The 25309-nt window shown below is 47.0% G+C and overlaps 2 protein-coding genes across 2 annotated transcripts in view; both read right to left on the bottom strand.

Annotated features, from left to right (window-relative positions):
• Positions 1–14837, bottom strand: part of LOC147750844 (uncharacterized) — a 32582-nt gene extending 17745 nt beyond the window's left edge. The window contains exon 1 of the mRNA XM_086953205.1: positions 14009–14837. Within this exon, the coding sequence (XP_086809331.1) occupies positions 14009–14837 (829 nt within the window). The remainder of the gene's footprint in view (positions 1–14008) is intronic.
• Positions 1–25309, bottom strand: part of LOC147750843 (GLIPR1-like protein 1) — a 462095-nt gene that overhangs the window by 402851 nt on the left and 33935 nt on the right. The gene's annotated exons all lie outside the window — the stretch shown is intronic.

Raw genomic sequence — 25309 nt, 5'->3', positions numbered from 1 at the left:
CAGAACAGAAGCGCCATGGGAGCCCCGTGCACGGGTGCAAGGAAAGGGGCAGTCAGCGAGGGGTTACATATCGTAAGTGAGCGGCTTCTGTGTTGAACGGTAAAAAATTTATTCTGTTAAGTTAGCCTCTACTTCTCTTCCTTTTTGTCGACCAACCCCATTTTTATGTTTCTGCGGGAACTTTCATGAAGTCAGAAGTTACGTGTTCACTGAAAGCTGGTTGTACTGATAATGCTTGTGTGTCAGAGTAATACCAAAGGGGATGATGGACGGAGTGTTTGAGCAAATCAAACACTCGCCCCCAGTCAACTGATCTGAATTTAATCCATCAACATTCTTTAGCTCACTCCACCACCCAAGTTCAGACATGGCCATATGCAAATCAGTCTGACCCTGTGCCTCATGGGAACAGTCCAGCCCGAACTGCCAAGCCATGTCTTCCCTGAACCGGAAACAAGCATCCTGGGACCAGTTTCGGATTCATAATCCTCATCAGCAAGGCTACCTTTAATCCAGTGGTAGAGTGAGCAAGGGACCCACGTCCGGGCATACCCTGTCAACTCAGGGTGAACAAAGCGATACCAAAGGGGATGATGGACGGAGTGCTTGCGCAAATCAAACACTCACCCCCAGTCAACTGATCTGGGTTTAATCCATCATCATTCTTTAGCTCACTCCACCACCCCAGTTCAGACATGGACATATGCAAATCAGTCTGACCCTGTGCCTCATGGGAACAGTCCAGCCCGAACTGCCAACCCATGTCTTCCCTGGACCGGAAACAAGCATCTTGGTACCGTTTCGGATTCATAATCCTAATCAGCCAGGCTATCTTGAATCCAGTGGTAGAGTGAGCATGGGACCCACGTCTGGGCATACCCTGCCAACTCAGGGCGAACAAAGCGATACCAAAGAGGATGATGGTCGGGGTGCCTGAGCAAATGAAACTCTCACCCCCAGTAAACTGTTCTGGGTTTAATCCATCATCATTCTTTAGCTCACTCCACCACCCCAGTTAAGACATGGCCATATGCAAATCAGTCTGACCTTGTGCCTCATGGTAACAGTCCAGCCCGAACTGCCAAGCCATGTCTTCCCTGGACTGGAAAAAAGCATCCAGGGACCAGTTTCGGATTCATAATACTCATCAGCCAGGCTATCTTGAATCCAGTGGTAGAGTGAACAAGGGACCGACGTCTGGGCATACCCTGCCAACTCAGGGCGAGCAAAGTGATACCAAAGGGGATGATGGACGGAGTGCTTGAGCAAATCAAACACTCACCCCCAGTCAACTGATCTGCGTTTAATCCATCAACATTCTTTAGCTCACTCCACCACCCCAGTTCAGCAATGGCCATATGCAAATCAGTCTGACCCTGTGCCTCATGGGAACAGTCCAGCCGGAACTGCCAAGCCATGTCTTCCCTGGACCGGAAACAAGCATCCTGGGACTGGTTTTGGATTCATAATCCTCATCAGCCAGACTATCTTGAATCCAGTGGTAGAGTGAGCAAGGGACCCACGTCTGGGCATACCCTGCCAACTCAGGGCGAACAAAGCGATGTCAAAGGGGATGATAGACGGAGTGCTTGAGCAAATCAAATACTCACCCCCAGTCAACTTATCTGGGTTTAATACATCAATATTCTTCAGCTCACTCCACCATCCCAGTTCAGATATGGCCATATGCAAATCAGTCTGACCCTGTGCCTCATGGGAACAGTCCAGCCCGAATTGCCAAGCCATGTCTTCTCTGGACCGGAAACAAGCATCCAGGGACCAATTTCGGATTCATAATCCTCATCAGTCAGGCTATCTTGAATCCAGTGGTAGACAGAGCAAGGAACCGATGCCTGGGCATACCCTGCCAACTCAGGGCGAACAAAGCGATACCAAAGGGGATGATGGACGGAGTGCTTGAACAAATCAAACACTCACCCCCAGTCAACTGATCTGGGTTTAATCCAGCAACATTCTTTAGCTCACTCCACCACCAACGTTCAGACATGGCCATATGCAAATCAGTCTGACCCTGTGCCTCATGGGAACAGTCCAGCCCGAACTGCCAAGCCATGTCTTCCCTGGACCGGAAACAAGCATCCAGGGATCAGTTTCGGATTCATAATCCTCATCAGCCAGGCTATCTTGAATCCAGTGGTAGAGTGAGCAAGGGACCGACATCTGGGCATACCCTGCCAACTCAGGGCGAGCAAAGTGATACCAAAGGGGATGATGGACGGAGTGCTTGAGCAAATCAAACACTCACCCCCAGTCAACTGATCTGCGTTTAATCCATCAACATTCTTTAGCTCACTCCACCACCCCAGTTCAGACATGGCCATATGCAAATCAGTTTGACCCTGTGCTACATGGGAACAGTCCAGCCGGAACTGCCAAGCCATGTCTTCCCTGGACCGGAAACAAGCATCCTGGGACTGGTTTCGGATTCATAATCCTCTTCAGCCAGACTACATTGAATCCAGTGGTAGAGTGAGCAAGGGACCCACGTCTGGGCATACCCTGCCAACTCAGGGCGAACAAAGCGATACCAAAGGGGATGATGGACGGAGTGCTTGAGCAAATCAAACACTCACCCCCAGTCAACTGATCTGGGTTTAATTCATCAATATTCTTCAGCTCACTCCACCACCCCAGTTCAGATATGGCCATATGCAAATCAGTCTGACCCTGTGCCTCATGGGAACAGTCCAGCCCGAATTGCCAAGCCATGTCTTCCCTGGACCGGAAACAATCATCCAGGGACCAGTTACGGATTCATAATCCTCATCAGTCAGGCTATCTTGAATCCAGTGGTAGAGAGAGCAAGGAACCGACGTCTGGGCATACCCTGCCAACTCAGGGCGAACAAAGCGATACCAAAGGGGATGATGGACGGAGTGCTTGAGCAAATCAAACACTCACCCCCAGTCAACTGATCTGGGTTTAATCCATCAACATTCTTTAGCTCACTCCACAACACCAGTTCAGACATGGTCATATGCAAATCAGTCTGACCCTGTGCTTCATGGGAACAGTCCAGCCTGAACTGCCAAGCCATGTATTCCCTGGACCGGAAACAAGCATCCTGGGACCGGTTTCAGACTCATAATACTCATCAGCCAGACTATCTTGAATCCAGTGGTAGAGTGAGCATGGGACCCACGTCTGGGCATACCCTGCCAACTCAGGGCGAACAAAGCGATACCAAAGGGGATGATGGACGGAGTGCCTGAGCAAATGAAACTCTCACCCCAAGTCAACTGTTCTGGGTTTAATCCATCATCATTCTTTAGCTCACTCCACCACCCCAGTTAAGACATGGCCATATGCAAATCAGTCTGACCCTGTGCCTCATGGGAACAGTCCAGCCCGAACTGCCAAGCCATGTCTTCCCTGGACCGGAAACAATCATCCAGGGACCAGTTACGGATTCATAATCCTCATCAGTCAGGCTATCTTGAATCCAGTGGTAGAGAGAGCAAGGAACCGACGTCTGGGCATACCCTGCCAACTCAGGGCGAACAAAGCGATACCAAAGGGGATGATGGACGGAGTGCTTGAGCAAATCAAACACTCACCCCCAGTCAACTGATCTGGGTTTAATCCATCAACATTCTTTAGCTCACTCCACAACCCCAGTTCAGACATGGTCATATGCAAATCAGTCTGACCCTGTGCTTCATGGGAACAGTCCAGCCTGAACTGCCAAGCCATGTATTCCCTGGACCGGAAACAAGCATCCTGGGACCGGTTTCAGACTCATAATACTCATCAGCCAGACTATCTTGAATCCAGTGGTAGAGTGAGCATGGGACCCACGTGTGGGCATACCCTGCCAACTCAGGGCGAACAAAGCGATACCAAAGGGGATGATGGACGGAGTGCCTGAGCAAATGAAACTCTCACCCCAAGTCAACTGTTCTGGGTTTAATCCATCATCATTCTTTAGCTCACTCCACCACCCCAGTTAAGACATGGCCATATGCAAATCAGTCTGACCCTGTGCCTCATGGGAACAGTCCAGCCCGAACTGCCAAGCCATGTCTTCCCTGGACCGGAAAAAAGCATCCAGGGACCAGTTTCTGATTCATAATCCTCATCAGCCAGGCTATCTTGAATCCAATGGTAGAGTGAGCAAGGGACCGGCGTCTGGGCATACCCTGCCAACTCAGGGCGAGCAAAGTGATACCAATGGGGATGATGGACGGAGTGCTTGAGCAAATCAAACACTCACCCCCAGTCAACTGATCTGCGTTTAATCCATCAACATTCTTTAGCTCACTCCACCACCCCTGTTCAGACATGGCCATATGCAAATCAGTCTGACCCTGTGCTACATGGGAACAGTCCAGCCGGAACTGCCAAGCCATGTCTTCCCTGGACCGGAAACAAGCATCCTGGGACTGGTTTCGGATTCATAATCCTCTTCAGCCAGACTACATTGAATCCAGTGGTAGAGTGAGCAAGGGACCCACGTCTGGGCATACCCTGCCAACTCAGGGCGAACAAAGCGATACCAAAGGGGATGATGGACGGAGTGCTTGAGCAAATCAAACACTCACCCCCAGTCAACTGATCTGGGTTTAATCCATCAATATTCTTCAGCTCACTCCACCACCCCAATTCAGATGTGGCCATATGCAAATCAGTCTGACCCTGTGCCTCATGGGAACAGTCCAGCAAGAATTGCCAAGCCATGTCTTCCCTGGACCGGAAACAAGCATCCAGGGGCCAGTTTCGGATTCATAATCCTCATCAGTCAGGCTATCTTGAATCCAGTGGTAGAGAGAGCAAGGAACCGATGTCTGGGCATACCCTGCCAACTCAGGGCGAACAAAGCAATACCAAAGGGGATGTTGGACGGAGTGCTTGAGCAAATCAAACACTCACCCCCAGTCAACTGATCTGGGTTTAATCCAGCAACATTCTTTAGCTCACTCCACCACCCCAGTTCAGACATGGCCATATGCAAATCAGTCTGACCCAGTGCCTCATGGGAACAGTCCAGCCCGAACGGCCCAGCCATGTCTTCCCTGGACTGGAAACAAGCATCCAGGGACCAGTTTCAGATTCATAATCCTCATCAGCCAGGCTATCTTGAGTCCAGTGGTAGAGTGAACAAGGGACCGACGTCTGGGCATTCACAGAATCACAATTACGCTTGTACATTTTCTTCTTACATTGGAAACTCACAACCTGATTTCATAACTTGGTTTCAACAATCCCAATGCATTTCGGGTTGTAGCTCAACCCTTCTTCAGGGGTATATTAGTACAAATCAAAAATTAATCAATAACAGATGTTGACTTCTAATGTTGTGAATTTTTCAGGACCTACAAAAACAGCAACACGAGATCTATTTTTTTTTGTAAAATTTTTATTTTGCAGTATATCAGTGAAACGGAAAGGGGGTGGGAAACAGGAAGAGGGGAATCAGAAAAGGGGGGAAAGACAGGCGACATACCGCCACTCAGCCCCACACAGGGGGTGCAAAAAGGGGGAGGGTGCATTCAAAAAAGAAGGGCGATAGAGCTCCACAGTTCATAGGTAGCCAACAATAGTCCGACAAGCAATGGGGGAGTCCCCACCCAGTGCAGCTTCCAGTCCAGAACAGGTATCCGTAGATCAAAAGAACATCCCAAGCTCCGCCCATAGTCCAGCAACCCTCCCTAGTTATAGCCAGTCGTAGCAAGAGAGAGAAGAAAGAAAGGAAGAACACAAGATAAGTACCCCAACTATCCCTCCACCCTCAACCCTCCCCAACATCACCCTCCCCCCGGTGGCGGCGACCAACAAGCACACAATGCAATGCAGACAGTCTCGCAATCAAAGTTGGAAAAGGTGAAGAGACCGCAGCGTTGGCGGGCATACAGCCGAAGGCAAGCCTCGGGACAGAAATCTCACAAGCGAGCCCCAGTTGTACATAAAATTTTTAAAATTCCCCAGGAAGATGTCAGAGAGGCGTTCCATGCTCAACAGACGCCACAATCGGGCATGCCACAAGGAAAGAGCTGGGGCAGATGGGGACTTCCACGCAGCCGCCAGAGTCATCTTGGCCGCACCCAAACATAACCACAGAACACGCTTGTCCGCTCTAGTCTGATGTTCAAGCAGCGGATCCCTAAGCCCTAGGAGAACAAAGGCCATGGTGTCTGGGATCGGGTAACCCAGGATATCTTTTACGTGGGAGAGAATCTCAGCCCAGAATGGTTTGATGGCGGGACAATCCCACCATATATGGCTAAAGTCTCCAAGCATCCCACAGCCCCGCCAACACCTATCTGAAGCAGTAGGAAAAATATGGTGTAATTTAGAGGGATACAGGTACCAGTCAAAGATGAGTTTCATGTGCGCTTCTCTGAGGTCAGTAGAGTGATTATGCGTTGTCACATCTCTCCATAAGGCCTGCCATTCAGTCGTAGAGATGTCCCTCCCCAGTGTGGATTCCCAATGGTCCTGATAGCGCGGTCGTGGTGCCACGGTAGAGTCTAACAACAATTTGTACAGGAAAGAAATCGTTCCCTTCATGGTGGAGGTGTGAAGAATGAAGGACTCAAATTTCGACAAGGGTCTGGTAGCTGCGTCCACCACGGCGGGCGACGTCGCCCAATGTAGGAGTTGGAGATGTCTGTAGCGTTCTGTCGGAAGGACGCCATAGTCCCTCATGCAGTTGTGGAAAGTGAGGGGTTCGGCACCATGGAATAAATGGGTGAGGGATCTACATCCACCCTCCCTCCAAGCGTCAAAGGGACCTTCCTCCAGGGCCGGGGTAAAAGCCGGGTTGAAATGAATCGGGGTGAATGGGGACGGGAATGTGGTCCAGCGGTCGTCACCGCTCACCGTGTCCCAAACCTTCAATACCGTGCTCGTGGGAGTACTAATGTAGGCATTTTTGGGCCGATCTGCTTTAGGCTTCCAGGCTAAATCCCAGATGGATCGACCCGCAACACTCCGATCCATGTGGAGCCAGTGCTTTTCCGATAGCTGTTGCGACCACTCCACGATGACCCTCAGTTGGGCGGCTTTGTAGTACAAATGCATGTCCGGAAAGCCAACCCCTCCCTCTAAGCGTGGGCGCCGCAGGACCGAAAATGGAAGCCTTGCACGGCCGCCCTGCCAGACATATTTCAGCATCACAGTCTTCAGTCTGCGGAAGTAATCTAACCCTATCGGAATAGGCAAAGCCTGAAAGAGGTACAACAGTTTGGGTAGGAGCACCATTTTAAGAGCGTGTATCCTGCCCAGCCACGAGATGAATTTAGGCTTCCATCGTTCCAGCTCCGCCCTAATAGAAGAGAACATCGAAGGGAAGTTAGCCTGGAACAGGGCATGCACGGAGGGGGTCAACCGCACGCCCAGGTAAAGCAAGGACTCCGACGCCCAGGCGAGCGGGGTGAGTGGCCGGGTCAGCTGAACCTCCCCCGCCGACAGGGTCAGATTCAGGATGTAGGATTTGTCGAAATTGACCTTGAAGCCCGCCACCTCCTCGTAGACGGAGAGCACCGAGTGGACATGCGGGAGCGACAGCGCTGGCTCCCTGATAGACAACAGGACGTCGTCCGCAAAGAGCGAGATCTTGTGCTGCTCGCCCGTAAAGGGAAGTCCCAAAATCCTCTCATTTTCCCGCACCGCCATAGCCAACGGCTCAATACTAAGAGCAAATAGAAGGGGCGAGAGGGGACATCCCTGACGCGTCCCTCGGGAGTGACGGAAACTCAAGGATCTATGGCCGTTGATCAACACTCGAGATGTAGGGCCGCTGTAGTTGGCCTCAATCATCCTCACAAAAGAGGGGAGAAACCGAAGGCTACCAGTGTCTTGTGCAAAAACCCCCAGTCGACGCGGTCGAAAGCCTTCTCCGCGTCGAGCCCCACTAGCACCGCAGGCACGCGAAATCGTTCCGCCTTTTCGATGAGGTGTATGACGCGGCGCAGGTTATCATGGGTCTGCCTGCCTTTAATAAACCCTGATTGATCAGGATGGATCAGAGTAGGCATCAGATCTTGCAGTCTACTCGCCAGGATAGAGGAATATAGCTTGGCGTCTAAGTTGAGAAGCGCGATCGGCCGGTAGGATGTACAGAGAGTAGGATCCTTCCCCGGCTTGGGAATGACAGTGATTAGTGCTTCGGCCATAGAATCCGTGGTTCTGCCATCAAACGCCATCGCGTTGAAAAGGGAGACTAGGTAGTCACACACTTCAGAGGCGAACGTTTTGTAGAAGAGGGCCGTGTAGCCGTCAGGCCCTGGGGCCTTGTGCAGCTTCAGGCCTTTAATGGCGTCTAAGACCTCTTCCCGGGTGATGGGGGAGGACAGTGAATCATTCCACTCTGTAGAAACTTTCGGGAGAGACAGACCCTCCAGGAATTTGGATTGTGCGTCTGAGTCAAGGGCGTCCCTCGAGTAGAGTGCCGCATAAAAGCGCCCGAATATGGTCGCTTTGTCAGCTACTCTGTGCTGAACAGAGCCCACGTGGTCGCGAATGCCCCCTATATACTCTTTCTCACGCTTGTCCCTGAGTTGTCGGGCAAGATGGCGCCCGATCTTGTTGCCCTGGGAATAGGAGGTGCGCCTAAGACGCAGAAGAGTAAACTCCGCCCTGTTATTGTAATGGGCCCTCAGTTTCCCTCGCACCGCCGTCAGGGGGCGTAGAGTCACTCTGGAGGGGTTCGCCTTGTGAGCCTGCTCTAAGGAAGCCAGTTCCAATTCCAGAGCTTCCCGTTCCTTGCGCCGCAGCCTATTCAAATTCGCATTGAGGGCGAGGTACGTGCCCCGTAGAGAGGCCTTACATGCGTCCCACGTGGTATACACCGACGTGTCCGCAGGTGGGTTAAGGAGAAAGAAGTCACCAATCGCCTTGCGCAGAGCCTTACACGATTCCTCATCTCGCACTAGAGCTGCCGGGAAATACCACTTGCGCCAACCATCCCCCCCGGTGGCCCAGTGCAGTCCCAGAACCACGAGGCTATGGTCCGAGAGCGAGAGCGGAAGAATGTCAGCTAATTGTATGTCCCCCCGGAGGGCCTGACTAACCAAAACATAGTCAATGCGGGAGTACGAGTGATGTACGTTGGAAAAAAAGGTGTAATCCCTGGTCTGTGAGTGGAGAGAGCGCCAACTATCAATCAGTCCCATGTCTCCTATCTGACGTTTAGTTTCATCTGAAAAAACTCCAGTGTCTGCCCTGCGGCCCCCAGAACTATCTAGACCCCTGTCCCAGACCATATTGAAATCCCCTAATAAGAGTAAGTGGCCCTCTACAAAGTCCCCCATCCTGTCCAGCAGATCCTGCAGAAAACCATTCTGTCCCGCATTAGGGGCATACAACACAGCAAAAGTACACAGGCGGCCACGCAACAATCCCTTCACCAGCAGCCAACGACCTTCCTTATCCACACTGACGCCCATGGGTTGAAAATGCAGGGAGGCTCGGAATAGCAGGGCCACCCCTCTATGCTTCGTGGCTGCAGATGCCCTGTAGATAAGGGGGAACTGCCTATGACGAAGCCTCAACTCATCCCTCCTAGCCAGGTGGGTTTCCTGGAGGGCCACCACATCTAAATGATGATCCATGATGTACTTCCAGAGCTTCTGCCGTTTCTGCAGAGAGTTAAGGCCCTTCACATTCCAAGTTCCTATGCAGACAGGCATAAGAGGCAATACAGAGTCCACGCCATGCTCACAGCCAGACAGCCACGGCGCCCGCACCGGCCCCGTACATGCATCAGGACCCAAGCCCACGGAAAGAGTCGAGGGAAGCAGCCCAACCACAACCACTCCGAGAGGCCCACATGGTCATACCGCAGGCCGCGCCCGGCATTCACGTTCCGAAGGTACACAGGGGTCATGAAAAGGCACATCTCGAAGCAACATACAAACATAGAGGAGAATGTCATCAAAAATATCCTCAGCATACACACATCACACCTCGCCGCCACCACCCCCGTACCCCCAGCCCCAAACCAAACCACCCCGCCATGACACTCATACGCAGAGCTCCAAGAGTCCCACCCTCCCCCCCCCAAGAACAAAGAACAACAAAAAGCAACTCAAGGCACTGAACCTGAACCTCCCAGTCTTCAGTTCCAGTAGGTCGTGGTTCAGAAGTCTCCCACTGGACTGGGGTTGGGGCAGGGGGGTCCACCTGGGGACCCCCAGGTCCATAGTCCGGGGTGTCTTCTCCAAAAGTACCATTGTGCCCCGGGGACCTCAAGCCAAGAGCTCCTCCGACGCCACTCCGCAAGTTCGGGGTCACGCTGCACCAGAGCTCATCTGGGAATCTGTCATGGTGGCGGAGGCCACCGAAGCCACTGCAGCTCCTCTCTCCTGCTCACTAGTCGCCGAATCCGGCCGTCGTCGTTCTGTGGTTGGGCCCACATTGTGCCAAGATGTAGAGCGCCGCCGCCTCCGAAACGGGGAGCCACGTGCCTCCCGCGCCGGGTCCGCCTCTTCGATACCTAGGAGATCCTTCGCCTCCCGCAGGGAGTTGACCTGTCGCAACCGATTTTCCCAACGAAAGATGATCCGGAAGGGATGGCCCCAGGAGTAGGATATTCCGCGTTCCCGGAGGAAGGCGGTCACAGGGCGGAAGTCCCTCCGCTTCTGTAAGGTCGTCGCAGCCAGGTCCTGGAAAAGCTGGGGGCGATGGCCCCTAAATTGCAACGAGGTAGTGGTTCTCGCTTTTCGTAATATCTTCTCCTTCAACTGGAAGTCGTGTACACAAACGAGGATGTCAGGAGGTGGCCCTCCGCTCCTCCTGGGCAGCCCAACTCTGTGCACTCTGTCCATCTGGATGTCACGCACCTCTTCATCCTCCAAGATCTGGAGAAACAGGGCCAGGACGTACCCACGCAGGTCCCCTGCCTCGCCGTTCCACGGCACCGCTTTGATACGAATGTTATTTCTTCTGGAGCGGTTCTCCAAATCTTCCGCGTGGGTTTGTAAATCCAGATTTTGCTCCGTAAGGCGTATGATGTCCTGTTGGAGTTGGTGTACATCATTCGCCATGCTAAGATCATGGTCCTCCAGCGTCGCCACCCTTTCGCCGATCCCATCCACGTCTCTCCGCACCTCTCTGAGGTCCGAGGCCAACTGCGTACGGAGTTCGGAAATATCGTCTTTGATAGTGGCGAAGAGTTCTTTCATGAAGGCTTTGGTCGCCGGCGCCTCATCATCTGACTGTCTGGAGGAGCCACTGGCCCCAGGTGAAGCCGGCTGCTGTGACGGTTTGGGGACTACTTCCTTCCCAGTCTTGCCCCCTCTGCGCTGCGAGTTGGACATAGTGGTCAGTCTCTGCCACACTCCTGCACTCAGGTTCCAGATCACCGCCACTCGGAGGGCGAGAGTCGGGATGGCGACTCACTGCGTCAGGGCGACCCTAAATGGTGCTGTTCGTCCACTCCAGTGGTCAGACAGGTACCCCCCTACGACAGTGCGGCCTCGCTCCTTCCAGGCCACTTCGAATGGCCGGGGTGCCAGTGCCCAAGACTCAACCCAGGGGCGGAAGGCGGTCGGGGAGGCCTGCACCTCAAGGCAGACTGCTAGGCTCAAGGCCTACGGGACCCCAATACGGCACGCGTCCCCTCCAAAGGCCAAACCAGGGACCATCCAGATCGGGCAGCCAGCGTTAGGGTGCCTCCAAAGTGGCTCCAAGCACTCGGCCGTCACAAGGGCCCATCATTCAAGTGGCGGCAGGCACAGCGCGCCACTCCCCAAGTCCGTACCGGCAAGGCGCGAATGTCCCGCTTCCTCTAGGCGCCGCCGTGAAAGCCCACCTCCAATGTATCGGCAAGCCACTCCACAGTCTCTACACCAGTGACCAGGGCCCCCGACGGTATCCCAAGCGCAGCCGCCGCCTTGGACCGGCCGCCTGGCTCAACGCGCCTCACCTCGCTGTATGCAGGGGTATGCTAGTCCACGCATCGGCCCTCCGGCCATCTGCACCGATCAGGCCCAAATCCGGCAGTCACCAATGTGGCACGCGATCTTGCGCTGAGAAGGGGCTTCGTCACTTCGCCACCTCGCCTGCCCTCCTCCGCTGGCAGGCCCGCCAGTCCGCTGCTCCCTGGGGTGAGGAACCCCCCTGCTCTACCTCCGTTGGGCTGACGTTGTAGTGTTCGGACCGGCTCCGAGGTTCCGGGGGCCGCCCCTCGGTCCCCTCCGCCGGCTCCAGGTGTCGTCCAGCACCGGCCCGGGCCCGGTCCGCCGATCTCTCCGACCAGTGTCCTTCAATGGACGCTCCTTCCGCCGGCGGGTCCGGATCCTCGCCGCCCCCGCTCAGCGCGACGGACCCTGCGCTGGTGCTGCGGCAAGGCCCGGGACTGCTCCGCCTCCTCCGGCCACCAGATCACGCGAGGCCGCCGCCTTGCAGGCCGCCGCTCAGCACCCAGCTCCCGCCTTCCACTGGACACCCTCCGACGACGGGAGGACACCGGAACACACCGCCAGCTGTCGGCAGCCCCCGCCGATCGAACAGCGCAGGTAGGATGCCTTGGGACCCCGCAATCAGCCGCTGTGCAGGATCGGCGTCGGAGAGGCTCGAGAAAGCGTCCTACTCCGACGCCATCTTGGCCACGCACCCACGAGATCTATTTTAAGTGTCTGCCAATGAAATAACACATTCATATGCAAATAGTTACACATTTATATTCAAAGGGCTAAGGAGTGCCGCCAGGAAAAGAAACAGTTTGTATTTAAATGATACGTCACCGTGAAAGAAAAAAGGAAGAAAAGGAACGCTGTTCTGAAACAATCCTGTACGTTTCTATGCATTATTAACCTCCAAAGATACTAAAGAGAAACTGGTGGCTGTGGTGTGTGTCAACCCGAAAGTGTGTGAACGGACTAAAAATCGGTCTAATTAAAACATGAGGGCTGACTAAGCTTAAACTACCGTGCTCATGTTAGGTGCCCAAATAAATCAAAAACTGTGAAAAATAGTGCTTACTGAACAAAGTATGCCAAATTCTGCGTCACGTTGTACTTCCATGTACACTGGCGTAGTCGTTTATTAAGGTAGAACTAAAACGAAAAACGGAATGCGAGTTAAGCATCCCATGTGACATGTGTCTGTCGGGGCCGTAACAAGAAAGAAAAGAAAAGAGAACCGCTTACCCTCACTGTCCTGTACTCAAGTTGAAGTTCAACTACCATGCTCGAAGTGAAACGCTAGAAAAATAAATGAATAGATTGGGTGAACACGGGCACATAAATATGCCTCTGTTCCGACTCTGGTTGCCTGTAAACTGAAGACCTAGAAAGAGGCCTATAGCCAACAATCCGGGAACCGGCTTTAAAGTGCCCTAGACATTTACGGAGAAAATCACTGTGAGATATAGTGAAGGAACAAGCTGCAGATTGCTCAAAACGCAATCGAAAAACACTGAGGCGAGGAGAGACAACCTCACAATATGTAATGGGACTCTATAAGCAAGAGACAAAACTAATACTAGAGGGTGTGTATATATACAAAACTATAAACAATAAAGGTTCAAAAAGGATAATTGATAAGACAGTGTATATATGGAAAATGAAAGAAAAGTGAGTGAAAAATAAGTAAAAAATAATAAATAAAAATGAAATAAAGATCAAATGAGAGTGGGGATTCCCAGCGTACTCCTGTACAATCTATGCAGTACAATTGTGTTAATCTAGAAAACACAGCAATTCGTAATGTTCATTGAGACCTGCTGGAATTAGGGTACCTAGAGTTTTTATCCAAAAAGTTTCCCTTCTGGCTAAAAGCGTATTGTAGTCTATTCCAGACCTCTGTTTGATGCATTCTAAAATAGTATATCTAAGTTGGGGGATAGTGTGTTTGGCTTCTACCCAGTGTCTGGCTAATGATGAGTTGGTGTTCTGATTTCTAATGCGGCTTTTGTGTTCAACTATACGTGTCTTTATTTTTCTGCTGGTTCTTCCCACGTATACCAGTCCACATGGGCATTTGATGGCATATATTACCCCCTCTGTTGTACAGTCCGCATTGTATCTGAGTCTTATGTTTTTGCCTGTCTGTGGGTGTGTGAACAGGTTTCCAGTTATGACGTTGCCACACTGGCCGCAGTTAAAGCATTTCATCATTCCCCTCTCTTTTGATTTAATTGTCCATTGAGTGGGTTTTAGGAATTCTCTGAGATTTTTGGTTCGTGTATGTGCAAAAAGCGGAGTATCTTGAAATACTTCCTTGAAGTCAGGTTCATTGTCTATTATTTCCCATCTGTCTCTGATGATTGTTTTTATTCGAGATGCTTGTACTGAATTCTTCAAAACAAATACTTCTCGTTTCAAAGGATTTTTTGTGGCAGGTGTCAAGAGTTCTTCACACGTTTTTCGTGATATTATGTGATTTGCATTCTCTTGTATGCTGTCAGGGTAACCTCGATCTTTGTATTCTTGAGTTTGCTGAAGAATTAGATCATTACAGTTTTGTGTGTTTGATGTTATTCTTTTAATCCGCATCATTTGCGAGATCAGCAAGTGTCTTTTTAGACTGAATGGGTGAGCACTCGAAAACAGAAGAGCGTTGTTAACGTCCGTGGGCTTTTTATACACTGTCGTCTCAAGACCATGAGATGTTTTCTGTATTTCGATGTCTAGAAAATGAATCTTTTCTTTATCAATCACATAAGTGAACTGGATTCTGGGACTGCAGGTGTTCAATACTTTATTATTTTCTTCCAGTGTCTCTCTGGTTCCTGTCCAGATGACCAAGATGTCATCTTTGTAGCGTATAAATAACGCTGCATGTGTTTGCCATTGAGGGTTTGTTAGTATGAATTTCTCCTCAAAATGGGACATAAAGATGTTAGCATGGGAAGGCGCTCCTGGAAATCCCATCGCGGTTCCCATGCCTTGGAGGTAAAACTTGTCTTGCCACGCAAAATAGTTATGATACAAAGCGAAATGAAGTAACTCAAGTAAAAAGGTCCCCTTTTGTTGTTCTATTTCTGACTTTAGTAGACTCCATTCAATGGCCTCCATTCCTTCGTCAAGTGCGATGGACGTGTATAACGACACCACGTCAATGGTGCAAAGCCAAATCTCCTGTTCAAACAAATGGCGTTTACTTTAAAGTTTTTGCAGACAATCTGTTGTGTCTTTAACATGAGTGATCCAGACCTGTACTAAAGGTTGTAGGTAGAAGTCCAAGTAGTAACCCAGTGGTTCGTGGATTGATCCACACCCAGCAACTATAGGGCGAAATGGTGGTGAAGTTCTGTTTTTATGCACCTTCGGTAACATGTACAAGGTTGGGACCTTAGGTGTGAGATTTAGTAGAAATTTCTTGGTGTTGTTGTCAATCACACCCTGTTCAAAGGCTTCCTGTAATAGTTCCTTCAGTGCTTCAAGCAGTTCTTTGGTAGGATCTCGTTCCAAAAGTATATATGTATCTTCATTCTGTACATGTTCATTGACTTTCTGATTGTAAAAGTCTGTGTCAAGCACTACCAGTGCTCCACCCTTATACGCTGGATGAAATGTAATCGACCTGTCTTGTTTTAGTTTGTTCAACATACGTTTTTCTTTGGTGGTGAGGTTTGGGTGTTGTGGGGGACCATATTTTATGTCCTCCAAGTCTTTTTTAACCAATGTTTCGAAGGTGTCCAGAGTCTTGTGAGAAATTGGGGACAAAAATTTACTTTTAGGTTTGAATCTGCGTTGTTCCTGTGTTGGTTGTTCTGTGTTAGGATTAATGGTAAAGAACCATCTTAACCTCAACTTTCTCATAAACTTAAAAAGAGAAATTTCTGTCTCCAAGGTGTTTAAAGTATAGGAAGGAACAAATGTTATTCCTTTATTTAGTAAATTTTCCTCCTCGATGGAAAGTGGTCTATTAGAAATGTTGATCACTAGTGAGTTTATTTTTTCACATTTCTGTGTGGTCTTCCTTGTTCCTTCGTGACTTTTGGTTTTTCCACACCTCATGCTTCGTCTATGTTGGTTGGATCCTTGTCCGGGGGGGTTTTGGTCATCGGGCCTTCCGTTAAAAAAGGCACTCTGCTGGTTGAGGTTGTGGCTGTTGTCTCAACAGTTGACGTAGTAACTTGTACAGAAGAAGCTGATGGCCTCTGTAATGATAAGTCCTGGTCTGTAACTATGCTTTCTCAGAAGAGGTGGTTCCAGGTTTCTTAAAGACTCTCCTTTGCGCATATTTTTCAGCCCACGTATAAACTTCGTCCAGTTTATAATCTATTGTATCCCAGCGGAACTTCCGGGTTTTACTCTCGTGTACTTCCTTTGCATGAGCATCCAGGTCCTTATTGATCTTCTCCAATACCTTATTCCAATCTTCTTGTTCCATTCGGTGGCTAATATCATCTTTTAATTTGTTAATATCAAAGGTCAGTTCCCCTAGTAAGGATGAGATCTCTTCAATAATAAGTAAAATCAAGTCCAGCGAACACTTATTGAGAATAGCGTTCCACCTTGTCATGAAAGATTTATCAAATTTGAAGAGCATTGGTCGGAGCGCAATCCTCAATCCTCGGGGTATACGTCTTACTTTATGATATTCCATTAGAGTTGTAGCATGTAGTCTCTGATTTATTTCTTTTCTCATTAAGTACTCTAGTTGTTTTAGTTGCTGAGTTGTAGAAACTGTTATGGTACCATAGTCCCTTACTTCTTTTACCAATGCGTATATTGATTCTGCCTCCTCAGATGAGTAAGCTTTTGTTTCTGCTTGGTTTGTGGTTAAGTTTGAAATGTCCTGCCAGGACATCGTGAATGTAATGTGGGTGCTGGTTCACTCGTGGGCACCTGGTACTAAAATCTCTTCAAAGAGGTGAACTGCACTCCTATGTTTCTCAAATTAAACAAAATAATCTCGGGTGTTCAGATTTAGCGTGCACACCAGTTGTAAGGGGGCGTGCCCTGCTCCCTCTAGTGTAATGACAATGTTGATGTGAGCCCAAGGGAAACCCTGAGCTACTGGTGGCACTGCTGCGAGGGCAACTGCCTTTTATAAGTATCAACCAATCTTTGTCTTTGTTTATGCTTGTATTCTATGTTTATTATTTGTTACTTAGAATATTCTTCAAAGTCACAGAAAAGATAAATGATGTACATAATGATCTTCATTAATCATACATTCTTAACATAACAAAAAAGATTCACAGAATCACAATTACGCTTGTACATTTTCTTCTTACATTGGAAACTCACAACCTGATTTCATAACTTGGTTTCAACAATCCCAATGCATTTCGGGTTGTAGCTCAACCCTTCTTCAGGGGTATATTAGTACAAATCAAAAATGAATCAATAACAGATGTTGACTTTCAATGTTGTGAATATTTCAGGACCTACAAAAACAGCAACACAATATCTATTTTAAGTGTCTGCCAATGATATAACACATTCATATGCAAATAGTTACACATTTATATTCAAAGGGCTAAGGAGTGCCGCCAGGAAAAGAAACAGTTTGTATTTAAATGATACGTCACCGTGAAAGAAAAAAGGAAGAAAAGGAACGCTGTTCTGAAACAATCCTGTACGTTTCTATGCATTATTAACCTCCAAAGATACTAAAGAGAAACTGGTGGCTGTGGTGTGTGTCAACCCGAAAGTGTGTGAACAGACTAAAAATCGGTCTAATTAAAACGTGAGGGCTGAGTAACCTTAAACTACCGTGCTCATGTTAGGTGCCCAAATAAATCAAAAACTGTGAAAAATAGTGCTTACTGAACAAAGTATGCCAAATTCTGCGTCACGTTGTACTTCCATGTACACTGGCGTAGTCGTTTATTAAGGTAGAACTAAAACGAAAAACGGAATGCGGGTTAAGCATCCCATGTGACATGTGTCTGCGGGCCGTAACAAGAAAGAAAAGAAAAGAGAACCGCTTACCCTCACTGTCCTGTACTCAAGTTGAAGTTCAACTACCATGCTCGAAGTGAAACGCTAGAAAAATAAATAAATAGATTGGGTGAAAACGGGCACATTAATATGCCTCTGTTCCGACTCTATCGGAAAATTATCCCGTGGCGTACCTGGTTAAAACGTACTCCGACAGCAAGCGAAATGAACTTAATCCATGTCCGCCCTTCTGGTCACAAGAGCTAGCAGGGATACTTGTGCTTAAGCGTAACTAAAACTCGACAACGGACTCAAAACAAAAAAGCATATACCGGGCTCTGGTTGCCCGTAAACTGAAGACCTAGAAAGAGGCCTATAGCTAACAATCCGGGAACCGGCTTTAAAGTGCCCTAGACATTTACAGAGAAAATCACTGTGAGATATAGTGAAGGAACTAGCTGCAGATTGCTCAAAACGCAATCGAAAAACAATGAGGCGAGGAGAGACAACCTCACAATATGTAATGGGACTCTATAAGCAAGAGACAAAACTAATACTAGAGGGTGTGTATATATACAAAACTATAAACAATAAAGGCTCAAAAAGGATAATTGATAAGACAGTGTATATATGGAAAATGAAAGAAAAGTGAGTGAAAAATAAGTAAAAAATAATAAATAAAAATGAAATAAAGATCAAATGAGAGTGGGGATTCCCAGCGTACTCCTGTACAATCTATGCAGTACAATTGTGTTAATCTAGAAAACACAGCAATTCGTAATGTTCATTGAGACCTGCTGGAATTAGGGTACCTACAGTTTTTATCCAAAAAGTTTCCCTTCTGGCTAAAAGCGTATTGTAGTCTATTCCAGACCTCTGTTTGATGCATTGTAAAATAGTATATCTAAGTTGGGGGATAGTGTGTTTGGCTTCTACCCAGTGTCTGGCTAATGATGAGTTGGTGTTCTGATTTCTAATGCGGCTTTTGTGTTCAACTATACGTGTCGTTATTTTTCTGCTGGTTCTTCCCACGTATACCAGTCCACATGGGCATTTGATGGCATATATTACCCCCTCTGTTGTACAGTCCGCATTGTATCTGAGTCTTATGTTTTTGCCTGTCTGTGGGTGTGTGAACAGGTTTCCAGTTATGACGTTGCCACACTGGCCGCAGTTAAAGCATTTCATCATTCCCCTCTCTTTTGATTTAATTGTCCATTGAGTTGGTTTTAGGAATTCTCTGAGATTTTTGGTTCGTGTATGTGCAAAAAGCGGAGTACCTTGAAATACTTCCTTGAAGTCACGTTCATTGTCTATTATTTCCCATCTGTCTCTGATGATTGTTTTTATTCGAGATGCGTGTACTGAATTCTTCAAAACAAATACTTCTCGTTTCAAAGGATTTTTTGTGGCAGGTGTCAAGAGTTCTTCACGCGTTTTTCGTGATATTATTTGATTTGCATTCTCTTGTATGCTGTCAGGGTAACCACGATCTTTGTATTCTTGAGTTTGCTGAAGAATTAGATCATTACAGTTTTGTGTGTTTGATGTTATTCTTTTAATCCGCATCATTTGCGAGATCGGCAAGTGTCTTTTTAGACTGAATGGGTGAGCACTCGAAAACAGAAGAGCGTTGTTAACGTCCGTGGGCTTTTTATACACTGTCGTCACAAGACCATGAGATGTTTTCTGTATTTCGATGTGTAGAAAATGAATCTTTTCTTTATCAATCACATAAGTGAACTGGATTCTGGGATTGCAGGTGTTCAATACTTTAATATTTTCTTCCAGTGTCTCTCTGGTTCCTGTCCAGATGACCAAGATGTCATCTATGTAGCGTATAAATAACGCTGCATGTGTTTGCCATTGAGGGTTTGTGAGTATGAATTTCTCCTCAAAATGGGACATAAAGATGTTAGCATAGGAAGGCGCTCCTGGAAATCCCATCGCGGTTTACGTGCGTTGGAGGTAAAACTTGTCTTGCCACGCAAAATAGTTATGATACAAAGCGAAATGAAGTAACTCAAGTAAAAAGGTCCCCTTTTGTTGTTCTATTTCTGACTTTAGTAGACTCCATTCAATGGCCTCCATTCCTTCGTCATGTGCAATGGACGTGTATAACGACACCACGTCAATGGTGCGAAGCCAAATCTCCTGTTCAAACAAATGGCGTTTACTTTCAAGTTTTTGCAGACAATCTGTTGTGTCTTTAACATGAGTGATCCAGACCTGTACTAAAGGTTGTAGGTAGAAGTCCAAGTAGTAACCCAGTGGTTCGTGGATTGATCCACACCCAGCAACTATAGGGCGAAATGGTGGTCAAGTTCTGTTTTTATGCACCTTCGGTAACATGTACAAGGTTGGGACCTTAGGTGTGAGATTTAGTAGAAATTTCTTGGTGTTGTTGTCAATCACACCCTGTTCAAAGTCTTTCTGTAATAGTTCCTTCAGTGCTTCAAGCAGTTCTTTGGTAGGATCTCGTTCCAAAAGTATATATGTATCTTCATTCTGTACATGTTCATTGACTTTCTGATTGTAAAAGTCTGTGTCAAGCACTACCAGTGCTCCACCCTTATCAGCTGGATGAAATGTAATCGACCTGTCTTGTTTTAGTTTGTTCAACATACGTCTTTCTTTGGTGGTGAGGTTTGGGTGTTGTGGGGGACCATATTTTATGTCCTCCAAATCTTTTTTAACCAATGTTTCGAAGGTGTCCAGAGTCTTGTGAGAAATTGGGGACAAAAATGTACTTTTAGGTTTGAATCTGCGTTGTTCCTGTGTTGGTTGTTCTGTGTTAGGATTAATGGTAAAGAACCATCTTAACCTCAACTTTCTCATAAACTTAAAAAGAGAAATTTCTGTCTCCAAGGTGTTTGAAGTATAGGAAGGAACAAATGTTATTCCTTTATTTAGTAAATTTTCCTCCTCGATGGAAAGTGGTCTATTAGAAATGTTGATCACTAGTGAGTTTATTTTTTCACATTTCTGTGTGGTCTTCCTTGTTCCTTCGTGACTTTTGGTTTTTCCACGCTTGATGCTTCGTCTATGTTGGTTGGATCCTTGTCCGGGGGGGTTTTGGTCATCGGGCCTTCCGCAAAAAAAGGCACTCTGCTGGTTGAGGTTGTGGCTGTTGTCTCAACAGTTGACCTAGTAACTTGTACAGAAGAAGCTGATGGCCTCTGTAATGATAAGTCCTGGTCTGTAACTATGCTTTCTTCAGAAGAGGTGGTTCCAGGTTTCTTAAAGACTCTCCTTTGCGCATATTTTTCAGCCCACGTATAAACTTCGTCCAGTTTATAATCTATTGTATCCCGGCGGAACTTCCGGGTTTTCCTCTCGTGTACTTCCTTTGCGTGAGCATCCAGGTCCTTATTGATCTTCTCCAATACCTTATTCCAATCTTCTTGTTCCATTCAGTGGCTAATATCATCTTTTAATTTGTTAATATCAAAGGTCAGTTCCCCTAGTAAGGATGAGATCTCTTCAATAATAAGTAAAATCAAGTCCAGCGAACACTTATTGTGAATAGCGTTCCACCTTGTCACAAAAGATTTATCAAATTTGAAGAGCATTGGTCGGAGCGCAATCCTCAATCCACGGGTTATCCCCCAACTTAGATATACTATTTTAGAATGCATCAAACAGAGGTCTGGAATAGACTACAATACGCTTTTAGCCAGAAGGGAAACTTTTTGGATAGAAACTCTAGGTACCCTAATTCCAGCAGGTCTCAATGAACATTACGAATTGCTGTGTTTTCTAGATTAACACAATTGTACTGCATAGATTGTACAGGAGTACGCTGGGAATCCCCACTCTCATTTGATCTTTATTTCATTTTTATTTATTATTTTTTACTTATTTTTCACTCACTTTTCTTTCATTTTCCATATATACACTGTCTTATCAATTATCTTTTTTGAGCCTTTATTGTTTATAGTTTTGTATATATACACACCCTCTAGTATTAGTTTTGTCTCTTGCTTATAGAGTCCCATTACATATTGTGAGGTTGTCTCTCCTCGCCTCAGTGTTTTTCGATTGCGTTTTGAGCAATCTGCAGCTTGTTCCTTCACTATATCCCACAGTGATTTTCTCCGTAAATGTCTAGGGCACTTTAAAGCCGGTTCCCGGATTGTTGGCTATAGGCCTCTTTCTAGGTCTTCAGTTTACGGGCAACCAGAGCCCGGTATACGCTTTTTTGCTTTGAGTCTGTTGTCGAGTTTTAGTTACGCTTAAGCACAAGTATCCCTACTAGCTCCGTATCATGTGACCAGAAGGGCGGACATGGATTCAGTTCATTTCGCGTGCTGTCGGAGTACGTTTTAACCAGGTACGCCACGGGGATAATTTTCCGATAGAGTCGGAACAGAGGCATATTTATGTGCCCGTGTTCACCCAATCTATTTATTTATTTTTATAGCGTTTCACTTCGAGCAGCGTAGTTGAACTTCAACTTGAGTGCAGGACAGTGAGGGTAAGCGGTTCTCTTTTCTTTTCTTTCTTGTTACGGCCCCGACAGACACATGTCACATGGGATGCTTAACTCGCATTCCGTTTTTCGTTTTAGTTCTACCTTAATAAACGACTACGCCAGTGTACATGGAAGTACAACGTGACGCAGAATTTGGCATACTTTGTTCAGTAAGCACTATTTTTCACAGTTTTTGATTTATTTGGGCACCTAACATGAGCACGGTAGTTTAAGGTTACTCAGCCCTCACGTTTTAATTAGACCGATTTTTAGTCTGTTCACACACTTTCGGGTTGACACACACCACAGCCACCAGTTTCTCTTTAGTATCTTTGGAGGTTGATAATGCATAGAAACGTACAGGATTGTTTCAGAACAGCGTTCCTTTTCTTCCTTTTTTCTTTCACGGTGACGTATCATTTAAATACAAACTGTTTCTTTTCCTGGCGGCACTCCTTAGCCCTTTGAATATAAATGTGTAACTATTTGCATATGAATGTGTTATTACATTGGCAGACACTTAAAATAGATCTTGTGTTGCTGTTTTTGTAGGTCCTGAAAAATTCACAACATTGGAAGTCAACATCTGTTATTGATAAATTTTTGATTTGTACTAATATACCCCTGAAGAAGGGTTGAGCTACAACCCGAAATGCATTGGGATTGTTGAAACCAAGTTATGAAATCAGGTTGTGAGTTTCCAATGTAAGAAGAAAATGTACAAGCGTAATTGTGATTCTGTGAATCTTTTTTGTTATGTTAAGAATGTATGATTAATGAAGATCATTATGCACATCATTTATCTTTTCTGTGACTTTGAAGAATATTCTAAGTAACAAATAATAAACATAGAATACAAGCATAAACAAAGACAAAGATTGGTTGATACTTATAAAAGGCAGTTGCCCTCGCAGCAGTGCCACCAGTAGCTCAGGGTTTCCCTTGGGCTCACATCAACATTGTCGTTACACTAGAGGGAGCAGGGCACGCCCCCTTACAACTGGTGTGCACGCTAAACCTGAACACCCGAGATTATTTTGTTTACTTTGAGAAACATAGGAGTGCAGGTTCACCTCTTTGAAGTGTTCAAGAACACCATCAGTTGCAGAAATTCTACCAATAATTGGAGATAAACTCAGTAAAGGATTTTTGATGGAATTGATTGGAAGTTTATATAACCTTCTGATCACAGGTTCACAGAAATTAAATGAAAAAAACAGAATAATGCAGGAGAGTAGAAGTATAACTTTTCTGGGTTATCCTATGGTACTGAATCCAGCCAATATATTTTTTTCACATTCCATGTGCTGAAGAATGGCTTACTGTTATTGATTTTTGTCAAGTTGTTATGTTATGTTATGTTATGATGGTGATTTATATAGCGCACGGCTACTCGGGCAGAGTGTCTCGGCGCTGTACAGATCTGTAGAGGGAGTCAGAGCACACCGAAGCACACTAAAGGCCGAAAAGCCAGGTCTTAAGGCTTTTCCTGAAAGACAGAAGAGTGTCTGTTCTTCTTAGTGAAAGGGGGAGCTTATTCCAAAGCTGCGGGGCACGAGCCCTGTAAGAGCGACCTCCAATGCGTGCTATTGCATGAGAATAGTCAGGAATACTGTCAAAAAGAAGATGAATGTCGGGGATATATAATTAGAAAAGGAGCTAGAAAGGTGTCACCAGAGAGAGTGGAAATAATTCACCAGATAAATCCACCTCAAATTCAGAAAGAAGTCAGGATGTTTTTTTGGAAATGGTTGGCTGTTGTAGTGAGTGGTTACCAAACCTTTCCCTAGTGGCTAAGCCATTACTGTGGCTGACACACAAGGATGTGTCTGATCCACTTCCATTTGACAACATTTGCACAAAAGCATTACTAGAGTTGAAAGAGAAAAAGTGTTGTGCCCCTGCACTAGGAGTGCAAGTTTATTTAACAGAAAATACACCAATTTGCAGTGAGAGGGAGGGCTGCACTCTCTCAGTGCCTGTTCAAAATCATGAATGTGTTTAAAGGTCTGTGACATATTTCCCAATGACCCTTGACCCCAACGTCAGAGAAATGCCCAGCTGCCTTAATTTAGTAGCTTTGGTAAATGTCAGTCACAAAAGAGTGAGAAAAAAATGCCTTCCTTTGTAAAGTTGTTTTTGGATAATACTATGACTAAGAAATGTCTGAATTCAAATGTATTGAGCTTTTGTGATGAAACTGAATCTGAATGTCTAGGTGTCATGAATATAAGCATAAAGCCAAGGTTAGACTTTAAGGGTGAACGTCTGATTGAGCCCAACAATGTCCATTTTGTAGATTGCCCATATCCACCACAGGTTTAAAGTAGAACCGTTTAAAAGTGGAATCTGAGGTCCAATCTGCAGCTCGCATAAGATCTTCCAGGCGAGCGCCTAGAAAAAACGCCTTCTAGGCGATGGCACCTCTGGCCTCCAAACTATTTTATGTCAATACCCGCCTCCTGCATGACACAGCGGACCCACCTTGCGATGGTGGGGGAAGAGACTGCTTTGTGCAGTTTCTTTAAAGCAAACAGGAGCTGCCGTTCACCCAGAGGGCGAAGATCTAAGGTTAAGTCCTCGTAGGCCTTGAGACACGGCACCACACAAAGCTTGGGCACTTCCGCAAAGACCAGATAGGAAATTGTTCTAGAAGCAGACTTTGTACGTCAACCTATTGTAAAGGTCACCCCATCCGGGGAAAAAACTCATGCCGAAACGTCGAGCGCACGCACATCCGACACTCTGCGGCAAGAAAACAAACACAACAACATGGCCAGCTTAGCTGACAGCTCTTTCAGGGAGAGGTACCTGTTAGGTTGCCAGGACAAGAACAGATTGAGAACCACATTAACATCCCACAGGATTGAAAACCTAGGTTCTGGGGGCAATGACAAACGAATACCCCTCAAGAGTCGGCACACAAAAGGATGTTCTCCTACCGGAGTTCCATCAATCGGCTCCAGACCCGCAGAAATAGCGAAACGCATAGCGTTAATGGTTCGGTATGCCCGACCGTCTGTTGCCAACTCCG

Source organism: Lissotriton vulgaris, chromosome 1_1, assembly GCF_964263255.1.
Source record: "Lissotriton vulgaris chromosome 1_1, aLisVul1.2, whole genome shotgun sequence".
Lineage (NCBI taxonomy): Eukaryota > Metazoa > Chordata > Amphibia > Caudata > Salamandridae > Lissotriton > Lissotriton vulgaris.
This window is presented reverse-complemented; position numbering and strand designations above follow the sequence as displayed.